Source organism: Glycine max, chromosome 11 (assembly GCF_000004515.6).
Source record: "Glycine max cultivar Williams 82 chromosome 11, Glycine_max_v4.0, whole genome shotgun sequence".
Classification (NCBI taxonomy): Eukaryota; Viridiplantae; Streptophyta; class Magnoliopsida; order Fabales; family Fabaceae; genus Glycine; species Glycine max.
In genome coordinates this window covers 5,279,817-5,300,872 of record NC_038247.2, presented here as the reverse complement: position 1 = coordinate 5,300,872, position 21,056 = coordinate 5,279,817, and the positions used below count along the sequence as shown (strand labels likewise).

Below are 21,056 nucleotides of genomic sequence, written 5' to 3'. Positions count from 1 at the left end.
GTCTTTTTATTTAGGTCTCTAAGAATTCAATATATATGTTAAAGCATAAATTTATGTCATCAAATGATTCAAATCCAACTGGAAGCAATAGGAAGGTGAACTTGATGTTTGCAATTGATTCATCTATATTCTATATATATATATATATATATATATATATATATATATTATCGATCGAGAACAAAATCACACTTCCATTTTGCTCTACATCTTATGACAATTTGATATGAGAATCAAACTCTAAATCTTACAACAAATATAATAGTACTAACACTTGAGTTTGAAAGCTGAGCAAACTATCACTTGTAATACATGACAGGTTTATTGGAATTCAAATCCCACATGCCTCCTTCCTTCACATACTCAAGATACCTCGCAAATTCAGGCCTAGCTGTTGTTTTCTTCTTCCGGCGAAGATCAAAGAAGCTGAAGAGTGGGTGACTCTTCTTCTCCTTAGGTTTACTATTGGCATTTTTTGTGGGGTTTCTCTGTAGATTGATGTCTCGAAAGGTTGAACCCATAGCCCGAGAAGGCAAACTTGTGCTCCTCTTAAACTCCTCATTTGAAGTTCCATTGTCAGCAAGTTCTTTTTCTAATCTCTCATACTTGGAAGGCCCTCCTCGAGTACTAGTGGATCTAAACATGTTAGATCCTGTTGAGTGAGAAAATAGAATAGGAATGTGCAGATGAAAAGAAATGGTTGGGGAGAGTTGTGTGGATTAGAGATAACTTGTAGCACTTTACATGATAGAGGGCTTTATATATTGTTAGGTTTGATGTGTAATTTTCTTCATTTGTGTTCTTTGATGTAGTGCTTGGTGTCTTGTTTTCAATGTTTTGTGTACAAAACAGGAGGAGTGATGCAATTTTGGTTGACTTTTTGTGCCGTCCCAACAAAATTCCATCCACAATTAAAGTCATGAACTAACCAAGTATTCATGACCGAGAAAAAATTTTAAAAAATAAATTGCGAGTATGACATTTTAGTTTTTCTTGGTGTACCAAGCTTTGTTTCCTCAGTCAAAGTGTCCCTTAATTGCATGTCCCGATTAAATATTTATTACTTGCACATGAAACATTGAAACATTCAAATGAATTGCTGGTAAAAGTTGACAAGAGCGATATGACTGAGAAATTAAAATAAGAGAAATACTACTCATCATACGAAACGAAAGTTACGTACAAAGACAGTTTCATAGAACACACTAATAATGAATACACTTTAAACCAACCATCCTTGTATGGTCATGCTAGCTTGCACCTCTCGTTTATGATGTGATTAGTTGATTTAACTGCTCGTTATTTTTGTACAAATGTTTTTGTTGAAATAAATATGTTCATGACATAGACACCTCGTGTATATTTTAAATAACTAATACCAGTTTACTTCAAACGCCACTATTTTAATTTTGCAATTGTTTTCTCAGACCATAAAATATTGTACGAAGAACGCTTAAGACTGAAATAAGTGAAAAGTAACTTCATCCACAGAATTTAAGGCATAGGCATCACAACTTTCCAATCATTTTGAGTATGGCAACCCATTCTTGACTGCAATTTAAGGTTTTCGTTGGTTATGCATTAACGACTTCGTTTGGTGAAATATCGAAAGCACACACCTACACACTCAAGCACTAGCACATGCGCCATTGAAAAATTTTAATATGTTGTTTGTTATTTTGTTTTTATCACTTCACATTATAAAAAATATTAAATTTACATTTTTATTAAATTTAACATGGGTCAAATGCTTTCCCAAAACCAAAATAAATAAATAAAAAGGAAAAAAAATATAGGAAGGATGCATTTTAATAATTGAAATTGATGTTAGTTAACAAATGTGTAGTTCTCCAAAAAAATAGTTATGTATTCCTTTTAATTATTTATCTATTGTAATATAATTTGAGCATGAAAATTTAATTTAGTCTTGTATTTATATTATTCACGTGTATATTGTTGGTTAATTTTAAAAAGAAAAATTAACACTAATTCAATTAATAATAAAATTTTATAATATAAAAAATGACCTTATTTTTTGGGTGGGGGTGAGACTTGAGTATTAGTTTTTTATTATTTTCTGACTGTTGTGACACTTTAATTTTGAGCTTCTATGTCCCAGTGGAGTCACAAAATCGATAGTCAAACAATTCGTAATGGAAATAGTAGGACGAATTCCATTTGTTTTATGCTTCGTCAGAGAAAAACAGGAAAAGGTAGGGAAACGAGAGGACAGAAAAAGTAAGAAAACTAATATTTTAAATAAATAAATTTTAAAAAGTATTTTCTTTGTACAATAATAACAATAAAGTTTCAACCTAACCTGATACAAGCTATACTAACACCCTTGAATTTAAGTAGTTAAATTAGCATGAGGTCAGTAACATCTTCAAATGAAATCGATTAAACCTGGATGGATCATGGAACTACATTTGACTGCAATTTTAACAATTAACGATGTTTATATAAGATATATAATACCATGAACAGCAGCAAATGTTGCACCACTAAAACAATGGTCAAGTAGGTTAATGTATGATCTAATATATTTTCTTGCTAAACGTTTGCTTTGACAGCACCCAGCTAATTTGTTCAGTTTCTTGGTCCTTTTATTCTTAAAATTGATCAACAAGTTATTGTAACAAAAATTTCCAATTTTGCTAACAGAAAGCCAGTCTTAGCCTCCTGCTTTATATCTATTTACTTTTGAATTTCTTAATTTCTTGCTATACCATGGGCAGAAATTTTCTTCATACATACAAATACTTATGAGACTATTACAACAGAACATACACTATGACAAAATAATTACAAAGGTTTTGGAAGTTTGGACTGTGGACTTTGGGAAGGAATTACCCGGCCAAGGTGAAGAAGCTTCTATACACACTTGCAAGAGACAGGGAGGGAGAAAAAAACAGACCTTGGCTGCCAGGCATGTTACCGCTCCTCTGAGTTGAATTTGTTCCAAGCTTCCTGAAGTACGTAAAGTATAATAATTAATGAAGTATATGAAGCTTTATCAAACTACAAAGCATTGTCATGACGTGAGATTGTACATTGACAATGACCAACTATACCAAAAGGCAAAAACATAAACTGCAAGGTGAACTCATCAAATGATGTTTGGTTGTATATGTCGATGAATAATTATCAAGAAACCTAACACGGTTACATAAATGCTCATAAATAGTTTTATTACATTTCTAATGGAAAACGCCTACTTTCAAAGCACATAAACAAGAATTAAGAGAATCAGGGTTGCAAATCATTGTCAACCAAAAGTGAATTCAAGTGCATTTCATTTTTCGTCTTCTCATGTTTTTGTTGTACTGTGTAAAGTGGTCAATCTAAATATTTTACCTTCCGGCTATCCAGTATCCACTTAGTCAACCAGGAACAACTTTCTATTCCTTATCCATACTAGGTATAGGACATTTTTTTTGCAGCAAAATAAAAAATGAACAAAACCAACTAAGTGAAAGATAGCAATAGCATGCATTACATACCTTCAAAAGATCGAAAACCTTTTCACATATGTATTTGTGTTGAATACTTGCTCCACGTTGCTGTAATTTGTCAGGATGAACACACAGGGTGGCCTTCCTGTAAGCTTTTTTCACAGCAGCAGAAGTAATGACCTCGGTCAATGGGATTAGTTGCCACCCAGAATCAGGCCCAAGGATCTGATAAGGTCGAAAAGTTAAAAATTCCATATAGACAGAGCATAATCTCTGCAACTTCAAAACTATCAGTCTAGATTAGACTGGATGGATGCTCATCCTAACTCAAAAGGTCTCAAATTGCAGGAAGTCAAAAACATTGTGATCAAGCATGCCAATACATACATTTCTCGTTTATTTGAGACTCATCTCCTTGACCTAAACATGCCACACCCTATTGCGTATTACTAATGTATCAAAGAGAAGTTGGGAGTAAGAGGAGATAGAAGCAGCATAAGCCTAGTTCAGAATATTTTCACTTACATATTGCAAGGTAGAAAGTAAGGCACGCAAGTTTCCTTCTTTTCCACCTGACCATCTCCTTACTTCAGCATCCAGAGTCTCGGATAGCCTCTGCAAACAGCACCAGACTTGAGTAATCAATGAAACACAGAAACACCAATTTATACACAGAAAAATTATATGAATGAGTACTTACATTTCTTTCAGCCTGTTCTTTCTGAGCTAGAAGGTCACGCATGTTCTTTTCTGCCAAAGCTTTCGCCTGAAATTTCCAGAAAATTCATCACTATGTTACTGTCTATGTGCATTTATATACGAGTATCAAAAGATTGAAGATCTTACTGCACGCTCAGCTGTTCGGCGATGCCTCTCCAGTCTAGCTCTACACCTCTGAGCTGATTCACCTTCTCTTTCTGATCTCTCAGAAAAAGAGGCAGCTTCAAACAAAGTACAAGATTTAGTTAAGATTATATAGCAGGATGTAGTAAAATGTTGAACGAGAGTACATACTAAAGCATTGCAGGGGAGTAGAATTTTACATACCACCATAAAGTGAATATGGATGTCTGGAACCTGTGGAAGAGCTTAAGTTCTGAAACTGTGGATCCAGCATATCCTGTCATTTAATTCATTAGAAATTTATTGAAAAATGTCAAAAATTTATCAATAGCAGATTTAAAAAGATACTCACGGAGGATGAAGAGTCTTGTCTTCTACAAAACTTGTCAGATACAGATCTCTCTAACTGTTCTCTGGACTCAAATGCAGTCCTTTCATTCTTTAATTTTTCCATGGCTTGGTCTTGAGCCTCTGCAGTTGCTCTTTCTACTGCAGCACGCTCTGCTTTCAATCTTGCCTCTATAGTTTCTTTATCAATGTTTGACTTATCCCTGGCCTCAGTGCATGCCTTCTCAAGTCTTTCCCTGGCCTCAGCCAGTGCCTTGTACCGTACTTCCACAGTTGCTCTTTCAAATGCAGCCCTTTCACAAGCTTCAGCATATGCCCTATCGCGAGCCTCAAAAGTTGCTCTATCAACTGCCATCCTATCCTTTTGTCTTTCCCTTTCCCTCTCAGCCTCCAGCATGGCTTTCTCAACGTCTTTTTCTCGTTCTCTTTCTCTATCCCCCTCCTCTTCTGTCTGTGTAAGATCCTTTTCTGACTCTCTTCCCATCCTTTCAGCATTTTTCACCATAGAAGAAGTTTCATTAGTACTCTTTGCTTTGCTTTCTGTGGATTGACCAACATGAAACCACTGGGCAGTTTTCTGGACATTTACAGTCTCCTGTACTGTAACAGGTCCAGTTGCTTCTGTGCCTCTGTTATCAGCCTTTGTCACTGTGTCTCCCTCCTTTTCTGATTGGGTACCTAAATGCTCTGCATCTCCTGCAGTCATTTCAGGTGCTCTGATTTTTTCATTAGCCAGTTGATTTTCCACCCCTATCTCTTTCAATTTCTTTTCCCCAACTTCACATTCTGCTCTCATCTTTCCAATATCTTGGTCAGCAACAGATTTTTTAGATACCTTCAGTTTTCCAATAAATTCTTCATGAATGGAGGTTGATTGAGCTGCAAGATCTTCTTCACTCTCAATTTCCTCGGTCTCATCAGTTGCTTTAGCATTCTTCATGTTTCCCTCTTCTTCATTCCTCTCCATGACAAAAGCTTTGTTCAATCCCTTATCTTTTTCCATTCCACCTACATCTTGCTCCATATTCTCAGATTGCTCCAGGTGACTATTCTCATTTGATACATCTACACTTCCTTCCATTGCTAATGTTTGGCTTGATGTTCCCTCAGTGACTTTTTTCCTTTGAGCCTCATTCAACATCCCATTAATCTGTTCTTGCATTGGGGTTTGATTCATAACTTTCTGAATCCCTTTGTTGTCACCTGCTTCTTGAAGTCTATTTCCTTCTCCATAAACATCTTTAAATTTCTTTCTATTTTGATCGCTTCCATATGCCTCATTTTCCCTCAGCTTGGAAGCCTCTTTCAGCCTTATCTCATTTACTTCGAGTTCAAAGTCTTCTTTAAGTTGCTTTTGATTCCCATTCCACCTGAAAGCAGGTATTAGGCCATCATCACTTTCTTCATTTTCAGAAGAACTTTTGGGGCTTTTCCCAATTTCTACTCTTTCATGAGCTTCTTTCAGTCCCTTTTTGATCTGAATCTGTTTACCTAGTTTTAATTTCATTTCATTTTCTCTTTTGCAGACCTCTTTTTCCTCTGTGTAATACGGTTCAAAAGCCACATTTGATTTTTCATCCATATCTTCTGGCTCCACAGAACCTTTCAGCTTTTCCCCATGCTCAGTCTGTTCTAGAGCAAAAGCTTCTCTTTCTGTTTTTCCATTTTCTTTGATTTTCTCAGATTGCTTATGCCTTTGCACACTCTGCTGTTGCTTTTCAACCTCTTTGAATTTCTTCTCATTTTCCCTAAGCCCCATGGTCAGCTGAACTTCATTTGGTGTTTGTCTATCTACTTCTTTGGGTTTCTGGATTTCCACTTGTTTATGCTCTCCGTGTCCCATTTCACACACGTCTTCTATGATTCCAGATTGGTCAGCTTCAGTTACTTTCTTTTCAGTTTTTCCATGCTGGTGGGCTATTTTTATACTCTTCTCATTGTCTTCCACCTCAAATACTTTGGCCATTTTTTCCTTTTTCATTTGCTCTCTCTGCCTCTGTTTACCATTAGATGCTTCAGATTTCATAATGTTTTCATCATGTTCACAAGCCTGTTTTGCTGCTTTATATTTTTTCTCGTACGCCTCCCCCTGGTAATTTTCTGCAGTTGCTTTTACTTGTTTATGCTTTTCTTGCACATTAGATGCTTCTCTTTCCACTTTTTGGGTTTCAGTACCTTGCACCAAATCCTTAATCTGCTTTGTGGGTTGAGTTACCCTTCTCGATTCTTCGATTCCCACCAATTCAAAAAATTCAGACTCATCTTTCCATGTCCCAACTGAACTTCTATCAGATTCTTGAGATGACCTGGATTCTATCTTGTCCTTTTCCTCAAACATGTTTAAAACTCTTTTCCCTTCTAAATTGTCCAGAGTTTCTGGGGAAGCTTTCTTAAGTTTCTGCCTGTAATCTGTGACAGATAGTTTTGTTTTTGAATGTCTTCCCTGCAATGTATGATCATTCAAACTACTTAATCTAGTTATATCCTTACACATCTTTGCTTCATTAATTTTTGCATCATAACTTGATTTTGAATGGCTTTCACAATCCCCTTTCTTTCTCTCTTTTAATTCTTTGGCACTCCTAAGTTTTGCTTCTGCTCTAAGCATTGCTTCTTTCATAGCATCAGCAGAAGCTGTAGCAGATGAATTCATATGATCCTCCACATTAAAGAAAGGTGGTGAACCAGCACCTGGTGTCTCTTCAGAAACAACCAGCCTGCTGTTTGAATGAAATCCAGACATGCTCCGCTTTTTTGCATCCAGCGCAGGAGGTGGTGGACGACATGGGGGAGGCACTTGAGAGGGCATACTTCTGAGGTTGATGTCAGACACAGTTATGAACATCTCCCTGGAATGAGAATCCTTTCTGCTGCCTCCATTTTGAATATTTAGATCACTATCAAAAGTTTGTTCCCCAGTGGTAAATTTGCGCAGATGTGCTATTGTTTTCCTTGGGCGGTTTCCCTCCACTTTGTCTGCACTAAATTCCATATCAACATCAATAACGTCAGCATCCTGAAAGGATGGATCAGTCTGATGCAATTGAGTGGTTTCATCATATACTCGACTGAAACCAGGAACAGCATGCAGCCGAGTCATGTGAGTTTTCCCCTTTGACTTACATTCATTGCTTGTACCATTGGCCTTATTATGATACAAAACATTGAACCCTGCATTACCGTCAACAGAATGGAAAAGATATCCATTCGACATGCTTTGATTGTTTGCAGATTGATCTGACTCTCCAGAGAATGAGTCCGTTTCTGCAAGACTCCTGTAGATGATGAAAGATCGTCATTATATTGCAGAATTATATTTGCATTGAATGCAATTGAGCAATTTTTACAATACGTACAAAAATACCTCAAAGCATAACACGTGGAATAACAGATTGGTACCAGGGAGTGTGCATACTACATTAATCAAACTCCAAATATTTCTTTCACCAAAAAAAAAAAAAACTCCAAATAGATAGTTCACTACTTCAATAGTTAATCTACATTCTACAATACCCTAAACTTCCAAATCCCAATCCTGTTTTATGAAAAAACGAAAACGACTAAAGATCAAAATCCTAAAAAACAAAGCGGCCCCAATTTCATCACAGACGAAGTAATTTTCCACGCCCAAAAATTCATTAAATTGAATCACAAGTTCACAATAATGCCCCATCCCTAGCCACATGCCACAATTTCCCTCAATCAAAGTCATTAATTCACTCTAATTGTGTCAAACATCAAAAACAGCAAGCAACACAGCTTCCAATCCTCTACACTACGTCTCACAGAAAAGAAAAGGCAACATGGGAAGGGATCACGAACTGTGAGCTAAGTAACTTCAACAGTGATAGTAGCATTGGCATTACCAGGCTTCTTCTTCGGAGGCACCGTCGAGAGCAGTGTGGTGGCGAAACAAATTCTCGTACGGAACTGCAAAATCTAAAGCGCCGAAAACTTCGGTGTAGTTGAAAGCCTGGCTTCGGGGATCGAAGAAGGCATCGGCGTCGTGGACGGCGGGAAGATCGAGGAGCGGAATGGAAGAGGCGCGTGGGGTGTGGAAGCTTCCAAAAATCTCACCGTAGTCTTCGAAACGAGGGGAGAGGCTCGAAACGCCGAACTTGGGTGGACCTCCGTAAACGTCGTCGTATATGCTCTTACTACCATTGTTGTTGATCTTGCTGGAGAGCGTGAAGCCAGCCTCGTTCTGTTGCCGAGCATGCGCCATTTCTCTCTTCTCTTCTTCTTCTTTATGCTTCTGCTTTTTCTTTTTCTTTCTCTGTGAATGGAGTTCAGTGTAGTGTGCAGAGACTGTTTCGAGAACAGAGGGGGACGACGAAAGAGAAAGTGAAAATTCCAATATTAAAAACATAAAGTTGAAGCGTGAAATGACGATAACGGTCTTAGAATAGATTTCTTTTATTACAACGGTCTTGGAATATAGTTCTGTGATTTATTAAAAGAATAAATAAATAATAATACATTATACCGGTAAGTTTGTTTTGTTAATATTTATATTTTATAGTTATGATAATTAATGTTTTTTTTTTACAAATGGATATAGTCGATGTATATTCAATTCTTATTAAAAAAAATTATAATGAGTTGTAAACCGGTGCAATGTCATTACCAATTAAAAAATATTAGTAACATATTTTTTTAAATTACAATTTTAATTTTATATTTCTTAAAAAATAAAACGAATAAAAAATTGTGTATTAGGAAAAATACTACTATTAGAAGGTACATTTTAAAAATATTTAAGAGTTTATTATTAGTTAAAACTTATAAATTTTATATGGTTGAAAATTATAAAATGTTGAGAGAAACTTAATAAATATGTATGATGTGAGATTCAGAAAATGTTGTGATATTTAATAATTGTTAACTAATAATGAATGATATCTTTGAAAAAGTGTTATTTCTATAAAAAAAAAATCCAATTATAAATCATTTATCTATGATAAAAAATCTTTAAAATACACTGAAAAAGTAGGACATGTATAAATAGTATGGACAAAAAAGTTGGACAACAACAAAAAATAAGAATAGAAGAAAGCAATAAAAAGGTTACATTATTTATTACAACTTTATAATATTAATTTTTTAAAAATAATTTCTATCTTATTAATTATTTCATTACATGTTTTTATTTTTTATTCTTAAAATTTAGGGAGAGGACTTGACAGTTTTAAGGCAAAGAAAAATGTCCGTACTTAAAAGAGTGCTTAGAAACTTATACATTACATATTTTTTTATCTCTCTTTATCTTACAAATTTTTAAAAGATGTATAATACAATTTACCAATGTTTGTAGTTCTAGATGTAGGTTGGAATCTTGGGAAACCTATGTTTGCTAGAAAGAAAATGAAGCGAGATCCATGCCCATTTATTTTATTTAATATTAAAAACATGCAGACAAAACAAAGGTGATGCTGATGCACACACTCCGCTACCGTCCTATCCTATGTTATATAATTGAAGTTGGATTTGTTTGTTTGGACTTTGTACGGTGTGTGGGGGTAAATGTCTCAATCAACTTTTTCCTTGTTTGTATACGTATTGATCGATATAATTGATTTTGAAATATTAAAATTTTTATTTAAATAATAAATAGTATTTGAAATTTTGAATTAAAATAATTTTTAATCTGTAATTATGAAAATAAATTTATTTTTGTATATATTAACACATTAAAAAATAGACATAGGAATTTTTTTTACTTCATCTTAAATACTAAGTTAAAATAGTATATAATGATGTGTACGTACACTAACTTTTGAACATTTAAAATGAAATTTTCACAGCATTTACATATTTATAAACTAAATTGATTATTTAAAAAATATAACTAAATTGTCAACTAATGGATAGTTAAATCAGGCATTAAACAGATTATTTACTCACAACAAAATCGTAGCTCATAATAATATTAGTCATGGACTTGAAATCTAAACATTGACCCTAGAAAAAAAGCTTATTCCTTAGCTTCAATTGGGAAACTTGTTCTCGTGTACCCACCATCATCCATATGCAAAGTTGTTTCTTGCTACTCAGATTTGAAGATGTTATTTAGTGTGTGAAAGAAAAAAGTTAATGTTCAAATGGTTTAATTGCTTTTCCTTGGTGAACCAATTCATTCCAACGAGTTTTTTTGCTCCTTATCTTTGCTGTTAGTACTGTTGAGAAGATTTGAAATCAAGAAAACAAATATAGACCCTTGTACAAGCCTCATACCAGTTGCCAAAACCTAAAAAAGGAGATAATGGGGGACCCTTGTGTTCGCCACTTTATATTCACTATTGAGTCACGTCTAGCAAAGCTCATGGCCTCGTTTTCCTTGCCCTTACTGATCAATTTGTTTCTTTCATAATGCTAAAATTAAGTCAATGCCTTAGCAAATAGCAACTCATGCATTATTCAAAGATCTTGTTTTGCGCAACACTATAGCATATATTAAGCATGCATGCTAACGAAATATTACAATCAAAATAGTTTTAAAGTAGTGAAATTGTCTTAAAAAAAGTATTGAATTTATTTTGCAAAAGCAGGACTGCATATCAAGTATATTTCAATGTCAGAGCTGGATATCTGGTTTTTAGCAGGAGACCGGGTTCGATTCCCAGCATTGGAATGAAACTTTTAATTCCAATAAGCTACGCCAGAAACTATTTCATTACATGTAGTTTTAATCAATTTATTATCCTCTAAAAACCATGTTATAACCCTTTTTCTCTATGAATAAACAATGTATTATCCTCTAAAAAAAAGAAGTAAAACATGTATTTTAATTTATATTTGTAATAATAATAAAACCATGTATTTGTAATAATAAAGCCATGCATCATAAAATTATCAAATTTTAAACAATAATAATTAAGAATAATCAACTTTTTAAAAAAATAATTAAGACTAATCTTAAATTGTTAAAAATTGAAAGTTTTTATTAAAAATATAAAAGTATAATGAACACCTTTCCAATAAAAATATACTTTTAATGACTTAAAAACAGCCTTAACAGCTAATGTTAACAAAACCATGAAAATACTATATTGAGATTGAAGTTTCAATTCAAAAATAACATAACCACTCTTCTCTCCTTTGAACCAATAGAAGGGGAAAACAGTGGTGATTAACATCCTAGACAGCAGAGGTATAGCTGGCATGGGGCGAAGAAAAGAAATATCATAATCCATGAAAATACAGGTTCAACCGGCACATCTGAATTGACATTCTTTATTTTAAAATACATGCCCAACTACAGTGCTGTAAAACTGTAGATGTGTGTCCCTGGATGACTGAACTATACCAAACTGTTCCATTGTAGTCATTATCAAGAAACAAAAAGTAAGGCTTCTTATTGGGCACAGTGAGCAAAGCCACATGCCAACTCGTGCAGCATGTGTTGATATTAGAGATAACAGTGTGAGCTCTCCAAACTTACAGGAAACAAAAGCAGCCATTCTCTGGAAAATCGCACATAAAGACACTATAAAAGAAGGAATAAAAACTAAGCCTTGGGAACTTTGTCTAGCAAAACATTATCTGAAGATTTAAGCTCTGTAGGAGTTTCTTGAACACCACCTAGCACTGAATGATATTCGTCACCATGACGAGCAAATTTCTTGTGAAGAACCTTTACAAATTCAGTCTCATCGAGTCCTTTTGCATTTTCAGCAGAATGAGCCTGAGCCAAATTAGAATAATTTAAGGCAGATTGTGAGAAGAAGGTCATTTCATCTTCTGTGAGCTTTCTCAAGAACCTTGCCGGATTACCTCCCCAAACCTGCAATTAAAAGCAATCATTCAGTTTATATCAAAGATACAATGATAATCCCATGCCTGATGTAAATAAATAACATGAACACATCTTGAGCCATTCACTTTAATTTAGGCCCGATTGCTATGACAACATCCATTGATAATTCTAACAAATAATAACATGTGAAACTTCATTTAATTTCAATTTTCAAGACAGAGAGAGACAGCAGAACAAAGTGCTTTCCCATTCTCTCCAAAGGAAAACAAAAGGTTCATACAAACCTCTCCATAAGGGATCCTTGTATTCTGCCTGACAAGAGCTCCAGCAGCAACCATGGCATGTTTCTCAACATATACACCATCAAGCAAGGTTGCACCCATGCCAATAAATGCCTCATCCTCAACAGTACATCCTTGTAACACAGCACTATGACCTAAAATCACAGTGTCCAAACCTTAGATAGAGTTGCACTAAAAAAATGCTTAAGTCACTCACAAAAATGATAATTCATCACTTTCACTCACCTACAGTGACATTATCTCCAATGATAGTTGGCAAGACTTTTCCACTTAAATTAGACTTGGCAACATGAACAAGAGAATTGTCTTGTATATTAGTTCCAGATCCAATAGTAATGCTGTTAACATCACCTTCACACAAAGAATATTGTTTAGTTAAAGGTAGAAAACAGCAAGAGAAGTGCAAATATCAGAAAGAGGAAGATGGGATATATCAGTTCTCAACCCCGAGATATTGAGTGATCAATATGCATATAAAATGATAATGAGTACATGCATACAGCATAGCAATAAGAGAGGTACAACAGTTGACCTTTCACATTCCATGGATTGTGAGTTGAAGCAATGAAAAGTGAAGGAAATAGGTAACAAATATGTGGTCCTTCCTATGTTACCCAAAGAAAAAGAAAATGCATAGTGTGTATGGATATGCATTTGTATAGTTAATTTTGAATCAACATGATTTTATTGAATTAATTCTAAGTAAACATGAGCCTGAAGTAACATGATTTTTGTTTAGATACAATATATTAGAAATTGATTTTGATACAAAATATTGTTTGGAAACTTGCCATCAAATTGATTTTGGGTGAATAATTGCCAAAAATAGGTTTTAATGTGCATCTATATATATATATTATGTAGACATCTTGTATTGTAATTCATTATTTTGAAATAAAATGCATAACCTTGATAAAATGCATAACAATGAAATACAAAGTAGCAAATGAGAAGATACAAATAAGAGAAATAATTCAGACTGCAACACAACTTTGACATACAACTACAACAAAGAGAAAATGTGTTAACGTTGACAGGAAACAAAGCTTCAGCTAATCTTCAACTATTATTTTTATGTTAATATTCAAAATATTGATACAATAACAAAAAAAAATTCAAGAATAGTAATGGTAGCTGTCTTTGGAGTGTGGTGCATAAGTGTCTCTTTTGTCACTTCAAATTTATCATTATTATCTCTGTCTTTTAGTTTTTCTAGGTGGAATTGAAGGGACCTGACTTTTCTGGCCTTTCTCTTATACTCCCTCCTTCCCTAATTATAAAACCCTTTCAATTAATTCATGCCCCTTAAGAAAAGTAGTTATTGCATTAAATTTGTTAATTATTTATACTATCATTCAAAAATTACCATTTTATTCTCTCTCTATCCACTTCTTTTTCATTAATATTTGGAGAGAGAATAATTAAGTAAGAGTGTGTAAGAAAAAAAATAATTAATGTATTTAAAAATTAGAAAAGGGTCTTATAAAAAAGAGAAACAAATTTTTGAAAAGGATCTTAATAATTAGGGATGGAGGGAGTAGTAAACTATAAAATGGATGCTGCCGCATAGGATTTGGAACCACAAACTTGGAGGGATACATCATACATGGAACAAATATCATGACTCACATTAGTGTTGATGAAAAAGCTATTATTAATGAAATCAATGAGACTCAAGTCTAAAACGTGGAATCATGTTTCCAACACAAAGCCAAACATCCTGTTAAATGAGAAAATTATGTTTGACCAATCCTAAACTCAAGTTGAAGTCATCCAAGCGTGGATCCAAACATACCCTTAGTAAACAATGGATTACTAATTCCATTATTTAAGGTGAGTGTGCAGATATATCAGAGTTACACTCATACATTTACGGAAAAAGCACATATTAGAAGTCTTAGTCAAAGATTTAACATTTCAGTTAAAGCATAAAATTTGCCACCGTCTCATCAGACACACTTACTCTTTGGATGACAAACACTGATAGTGTACCCTGATAGGGCAAGTCTCTAAATTAGAGAAACTAATTGTTCCACATTTTACTCTTTAGAACCTAATTTTCACTTAAAATCGTTCCACATTTCGGTTGTTGTACCAAACAAGTGCAAATTAGAGATTCATTTCAAAACCACTTTCACATTCCCAGTGAGGCTAATCTCAGATGAACCAAACAAACCCTAGGTCAATGAAAATAACTAATTGGAAACAGCTGCGGTGGCGGTGGGGGTTTACCTCTGAGAACGCATCCATACCAAATGGAGGAAGCTGGGCCAACGTGGACATCGCCGAGGAGGGAGGCACTGGGGGCCACAAATGCATCCCTGTGAACCGAGGGAGCTTTGTCGAACAGATTCATCAGAGGTCGATGCCTAGATACTGAAAAAAAATCGAATCGAAATAAGAATTAATGGAGTTTGGAATGAAACCCTAATAAAATGGAAATGGAGAAGTGAAGGTAAAACTTACGCTGTTCTTGAAAGAGGTAGTTGCCTTGGAGACGAGAGCCGAGGCGATCGATGGCTTGGCCGGTCTCGCGGATCCAAAATCCGACGGCGTAGAAAGCTCTGCCCAAGGTTCCCATTCTGCTATTGGTAGTGGCAGTGGCAGTGCTGTTGCTACCTCACTCCTTCACCGATCTTCTCTTCACTCGCCACCTAATCTAGTTCCCTCTTCAATTACAACACTGCTCAATTTTGGAAATCATTTTACAATTTACATTCATTTTATATAAACCAGAATACTTCTTTCTGTTAAAAAAGGCTTAGATTTAGAAATTAGATTTACCACCCCTGAGCATTTTTATTTTTTTTTTACCTTGTATGAGAATGGTATTTTATTTAAAAATTATAAAAAGAAGCTGCATAGCCCCATGCTACTGGCTTCCTTTCATTTTCTTTTAATAAAAAATAACAAGTGTTGTTAGAACAAAAAAACGGCATTTTTGAAACAAATAATGGTGTTGTTAAAAGGCAAGTGTTATTGGCATGATTTTTTCAATTAAATAATTAGTTAACAAAGCAATATGAAAATAATTGATTTTTAAATATAATATACGACAATTTTTAGGATAATAGGATTCACACCAAAAATTAGGACACGGCTTTGATAGTATATTTGAGGGTTTAAGTTTTAATTTCAATGTTGTTATTATTAAATAATATAAAAAAGACAAAATTTAAGATGAAATATGTCCTTATATCGTGACATTTATAATAGGACCACATCTTAACATTTCATAATTGCAAATGGTTGTATGCAATTATAAAAAAGGTATACTTGCAATAGTTTATGTTAACTTATGTTGAAATAGTCGAAAATATAATTTAAACTCGTTCTTAAACTGATAAACCAAACACAATTGAATATTTCTATAATTTAAAGATATTAAAATTTGATTTTTTTTAAAAAAGGATATTCGAATTTACTTTTGGTCAAGTTGATATAATAGGAAGGGACACGTTACAAATACTCCTAACTCCTATAACCAAGTAAATAATTAAATAAATGGATATTTGTGTGATAAAAAATCAAAATATAAAAGCTTATAAAAGTCCCAAGTTGTTGGTAAGTCGGTGTAGGAGCTGAGAAATGTTGATGAATTAATTTGTTTTGTATTTAAATAAATATTATGAATGAAAACTATGGCCAGAAAAAAAATTGTATATAAACATATGTATGTATATTCATATTCTATGGCAAGTTAATTTAAACTTTTCCAACCTGAAAATGTTTCTAAGTATGAATTCCAGTAAATTTTTAACATATGTATATTTACATTTCAAAACAATTTTACTTTAAAATACTATTTCCAAAATAAATGTAAATTAAACTTTTAATTTTTTTTCTTTTCAAAATCTAAACCAAACTGAGTTTTAAGTTAAAACTAATGTGATACGACTATTACACACGTACTCAATCCAAGTCTCTATCTTTTCATGTCAAATTTAAGGAAAAACACAAACTATTATTTGTAACTTTATCAAAAGTAAAACTGGAGGAATTTGCTTAACTGAAAATTCATTCATGTGTTACCATTTCTCCAATACCAAACAAAGGACTCTTCAATACTAGAAATGAACTCATTATTGAGTAGCAGTACAGCCGCATCCCAAAGCAGAAAGTTTTTGACACTGTTGTGTCAAGAACCGAGGCAGCAGTAGTGCCATAACAGAACGGCACGGAAATCAGAATGTTTATGGAGTTTCATTCACATTTTACATAATTGGAATTGGCTATTCAGTTTCTAAAGAAGTTAGTGCCTTAAGCTCTCAACTATGTAAGCAGCATACAAGTCCCTGCAAAAGGAAACATCCATGTAAGAAAAATAAATTAATCATTCAAATTAGTGCCAAGAATCCAAAAATAGACACAATTTGAGTCACGGTAAAGGAAAATAGCTTACATGGAGTACTTGATGGCATCAATGGCAGCTTCAGCTGGTAGAAAGTCTTCAACATCAACTATTTTGTTCTCATTCTTCTTGTCTAGTGTGACAAGCTAAGGAAACATGCAGCAAACCACTGAAACCAGGGGATGTGGCATTGATAGCATTGATAGAAGAAAGTTATTTAAATGGTCACCAAAACCTACGAGGGACTTGGAGTGTATTTGGTATTTGGTAATCCATTAGACATTAGCCCTACATGTTACGAGATAGAAAATGTGAAAGTAAAAGTAAAAGTTTTTATATTGGCCCAAACGTTCTATAGGCTTTATTGTAAAAGAAACTAATCATTAATTGTCAATAACTCGTACAGAGATGCATGTGGTTTATGTATAAGTGCAAATAACAGGATACAGTCCTCAAAGAATCTTCTGATTTCAGCAAGCCGATGTGGAGGAAGCTCCTTGATGTCTGTGTAATGGCGGAACTCAGGGTCATCAGCACAAACTGCTATGATCTTGTCATCCCTCTCACCCTGTAGCAGAATTTGTTAGAAAATATAATTTTTCTCCAAATTTGTACTTTAAGTGGTGACAAAATTATTCGAATTATGCAATGTTGAAAGCCAAGTGAAATATAAAGTGAACAGAAGTTGCAGTCAGATCCTTATAAGGGTGTTGACATACATTTAACAATGTCCCTCGCAACCTTCAATTTTATTTCATTGCTCCCAAGAAATGAACCTCCATCTCAATCATAACACTGTCCAAGCTAAAATTGGACTAGGGTTTCAAAGGTTAATGGTGACAAATTTCAGCATGTCATATCAACTAACAAGGTAGGGCAATGTTTTTTATCAATTCAATAGACTTTGATGTTCAATACACTACCACTAGGAGAGGAGCAAATAATTAACTGATCATAAATAATTAAAAATATTTAATGGGTAGCCTTTTAAATTTTTTCAGAATAGACCCTCACTTCTTCATTGTCCCAATGCAAATGAAAAACAGAAAGCAAGGAGGAGGGAACTTTTACCTGGTCAATCATAGGCATTAGTCCAATAGCACGAGCACGAAGGAAGGAACCAGGAAGCACGGGTTCCTTCTCAGAATAAAAGTTCACATTTTAATACAGTTGAAATTTTGGCTGGAAACAAACATTTTCGGTTCAACATCAGAAACAATAATTTTTTAAGCATTGCTACCTGCATTAGAACCAGCACGTCCATAGGATCACTGTCTTCACAAATGGTTCTTGGGATAAAACCATAGTTGTGTGGGTAGACTACTGATGAGTAAAGAATACGATCAACCTAAGTTGGGTTGATCAGCACATTCGTTAGTGAGTTAGTTATGCTTCAGTACAGACATAAACTTCGAAATGGTAAATGAGAATACTATCCTATTAAAAGAAAGTCTTTCATATTTTGCAAATACATCAAGCATAAGGAAATGAAGAAGAGGAATGCAAGAAAATGGCAACCACACCTTTATAAGTCCACTTGTCTTGTCCAGCTCATACTTAACCTTACTTCCTTTGCCAATTTCAACCACCTGCCATTGAAATCGATTTATTTCCCTAGAAACAAGAGTTCAATGGAATAATCAATGAAGGCAAAATGTAAGATTTGAAGTTTCAGACTGCTAGTGATTTCTCCTTATTTAAGCAGAACCTCAATTCAAGTCATAAAATGAAGATTTCATTACCATCGTATCCTTGTTAAAGCTAAAGTACTTTTTTTAGCTGCATTCACTACAAAGATTAAATATTTGAAGGATTGCCAGAAATAAATTAAATAAGCCCCAAAACTAAGATGGCCATGATGTTGCAAAATATCTTCTGATAAAGTTTTTCCTAAGATTTGCGATTAAGTTACAATAGAGTAAAAGCTTACACAGTTGAAAACTGCTGGAGCTCCTGGCCCTGCATGTGCACAAAAGCATTAGATAGTTTTCAGTCAAATATTGCTACATCAGTGGAAAGATGTCTTATTGAAAAAACTAAAGAGGAACTCCTCCATCATTGAGGAGAAAACAAACAAAATAGGTTTTTTCTTTGAAAAAATAAACCATGTTTCATTATAATTAAAAGTGACCAAAAAATAAAATCCAAAACAATCGGGGTCTGTTTACCAATCTCTAAGTCGTGCCAGGGGTGAGCAGCAACAGTTCTCCGTGACAGAGAAGACAGAATTCTTTCATTGAGCTTAGGGTGAGGTTTACTCGAATTCCATGCACTTGAATCTTCATGATGAGCCATGTTGACTTATCTACATAAGCATAAAAAATATCACACACACAAAATAAGACACTATCAATCAAAATCATTAGGACTCTTTTTTTTTTGACACCAAACGTTAGTTTGTTAATTTGGTTAGAAATGTCAATTGGACTATTGGAGAATCCAAACCCAGGACATCTTTCCCCTTCTCCCTCCACCCTTAAGACCTCTTTCCAACCACCAAGTCAACCTTATACGTTTGATTCATTGCAATCAAAAAAACAATAAGAAGAATCAACCTCAGTTTCTTAAAAGTATTGATTCCAAAAGACCTATGAATCTATGTGTACGAGGTATATAGTCACATGAAAAAAATGATTCAATTAGACGTAGTTATTGAAGAATAAAGACCGAAATTGACAAACACAGCATCAAGTAAAAAGAAACCTCGGGAACTTAAAAAATAGCATATCTGAAAAATGGTGATTACTTTTTTTTTTTTTTTTCAGGTTGCATTAGATCGAGAAACAAGAAAAAGGAAAAGAAGGAGCATAACAATCAACGAGAGCGATGCAGAGAATGAAAAAACGAATCATGAAAAGGAAAGCAGAAAAAAATAGTAGCATGGTAAAGCTTTTTGGCTTATTGGGGTGGAAAAGGTTAAAGAACTTACAGATGAGAGAGAGAGTTCAGAGGTGGTGACTGGTGAGTGAAAGAAAGTGCGAAACAAGTGAAGAATAAAACGGGTAATGCATATAGCACTCGGTTCAGCGGCCACCGGCCACCGGCCAGTCCATGAGTGAATATGTGTCGTTTGATTAAAGTGGGTTTCCATCAGATGGCTATGGATGGATATACGGAATTTTTGGATTTCGGAAAACGTCACATGTCAATCACTGCTGACTGCTGGCTGCTGCCAAAGAATACTAAATTTTTAAGAACTTTTTTCTTCTGTGCTGGCTGCTGATTAAAAAAAAATTATTTAAATCAAACTATTTTTTAAATGTTAAATACAATTAAAATGCGTGTTTAAAGTAATCTTATTATAAATTTATGGTGTGTTATGCTAAATTAATTTTATTTATAAATTAAATGAATACAAAGTAAGTTAAGTAAATAAGTTTTGAATATAATTTATTTTTATATTTTAAATTTTTATAACTATATATATAATACTTCTATTTATTTTTATCATGGGTTTACCAAAATAAAACCTCCTCTATTTGATGTCTATATTTTGTCAATACTATCAATTTACTCTCTAACTATTCTCGAAACTATTTACTACAGCCACCCACTGTTTCCTCACAGCTCCCCTTATTTTTTATGTAACCTTACTCTTTCTTCTTCTTTCATTTTCAAAAAATGTAAAGTCATTTCTCTAGTAATTCTATATCAATGTATAAAAAGAATTTCTCCTTTTAATATCCACATTTTCTTAAAACTATTTCACTTTTTAACTATTCTCAAAATTATCTGCTAAAAGTACCCAGTATCCATTACTTCCTTACATTCTTTCTCATTTTCTATGTAACATATACTCTCTATTACTCTTTTAATTATTTTATAAAAAGACATAGAGTCTTTTCCCTAGTTTAGTATTAAGTCTCTAGGTTTTAAAATTACCGAGAGTTGATTATTGATGAGTACTAAGATTAAAAAAAAAAAGTACTAAGATTAAAATATAGATATGTCAATGATGTTTGATTCTTAGTGGACGTTTGTTTACACGTATTAGACATGTG

The 21,056-nt window shown here is 33.8% G+C and overlaps 4 protein-coding genes across 7 annotated transcripts; all 4 read right to left on the bottom strand.

Moving 5' to 3' along the window:
- Positions 1–107: 107 nt before the first annotated feature.
- On the bottom strand, positions 108–810 carry LOC100783478 (uncharacterized). The gene has a single exon (XM_003537553.4). It carries the CDS (start codon positions 642–644, stop codon positions 300–302), a length of 345 nt encoding a protein of 114 aa, XP_003537601.1. The 5' UTR covers positions 645–810; the 3' UTR covers positions 108–299.
- Positions 811–2,658: 1,848 nt separating this feature from the next.
- Positions 2,659–8,993, bottom strand: LOC100782939 (auxilin-like protein 1). The gene is made up of 8 exons (XM_003537552.5): positions 8,513–8,993; positions 4,651–7,921; positions 4,503–4,575; positions 4,302–4,396; positions 4,156–4,221; positions 3,981–4,070; positions 3,504–3,680; positions 2,659–2,970 (listed from the first exon to the last, which is right to left on the bottom strand). Exons 1-8 carry the CDS (start codon positions 8,869–8,871, stop codon positions 2,935–2,937), a joined length of 4,167 nt encoding a protein of 1,388 aa, XP_003537600.2. The 5' UTR covers positions 8,872–8,993; the 3' UTR covers positions 2,659–2,934.
- Positions 8,994–11,844: 2,851 nt separating this feature from the next.
- On the bottom strand, positions 11,845–15,520 carry LOC100782403 (gamma carbonic anhydrase 1, mitochondrial). Its single transcript, XM_003537551.5, has 5 exons — positions 15,171–15,520; positions 14,937–15,080; positions 12,930–13,055; positions 12,687–12,838; positions 11,845–12,429 (listed from the first exon to the last, which is right to left on the bottom strand). The coding sequence occupies exons 1-5, from the start codon at positions 15,283–15,285 to the stop codon at positions 12,154–12,156; spliced, it is 813 nt and encodes a 270-aa protein (XP_003537599.1). The 5' UTR covers positions 15,286–15,520; the 3' UTR covers positions 11,845–12,153.
- A 1,184-nt stretch (positions 15,521–16,704) lies between these two features.
- On the bottom strand, positions 16,705–20,034 carry LOC100306258 (uncharacterized). Of its 4 annotated transcripts, none has more exons than XM_041006377.1 (9): positions 19,759–19,950; positions 19,224–19,360; positions 18,986–19,014; positions 18,579–18,644; positions 18,296–18,403; positions 18,127–18,192; positions 17,503–17,623; positions 17,107–17,188; positions 16,705–16,999 (listed from the first exon to the last, which is right to left on the bottom strand). In XM_041006377.1, exons 2-9 carry the CDS (start codon positions 19,348–19,350, stop codon positions 16,957–16,959), a joined length of 642 nt encoding a protein of 213 aa, XP_040862311.1. In that variant the 5' UTR covers positions 19,351–19,360; positions 19,759–19,950; the 3' UTR covers positions 16,705–16,956. The 4 variants fall into 4 exon arrangements, with proteins under 4 accessions (XP_040862311.1, XP_025980056.1, XP_040862312.1 ...); XM_026124271.2 differs by having other exon boundaries at positions 19,802–19,950; NM_001249218.2 differs by lacking the exon at positions 19,759–19,950 and adding an exon at positions 19,985–20,022 and having other exon boundaries at positions 16,867–16,999.
- Between the last annotated feature and the right edge of the window lie 1,022 nt (positions 20,035–21,056).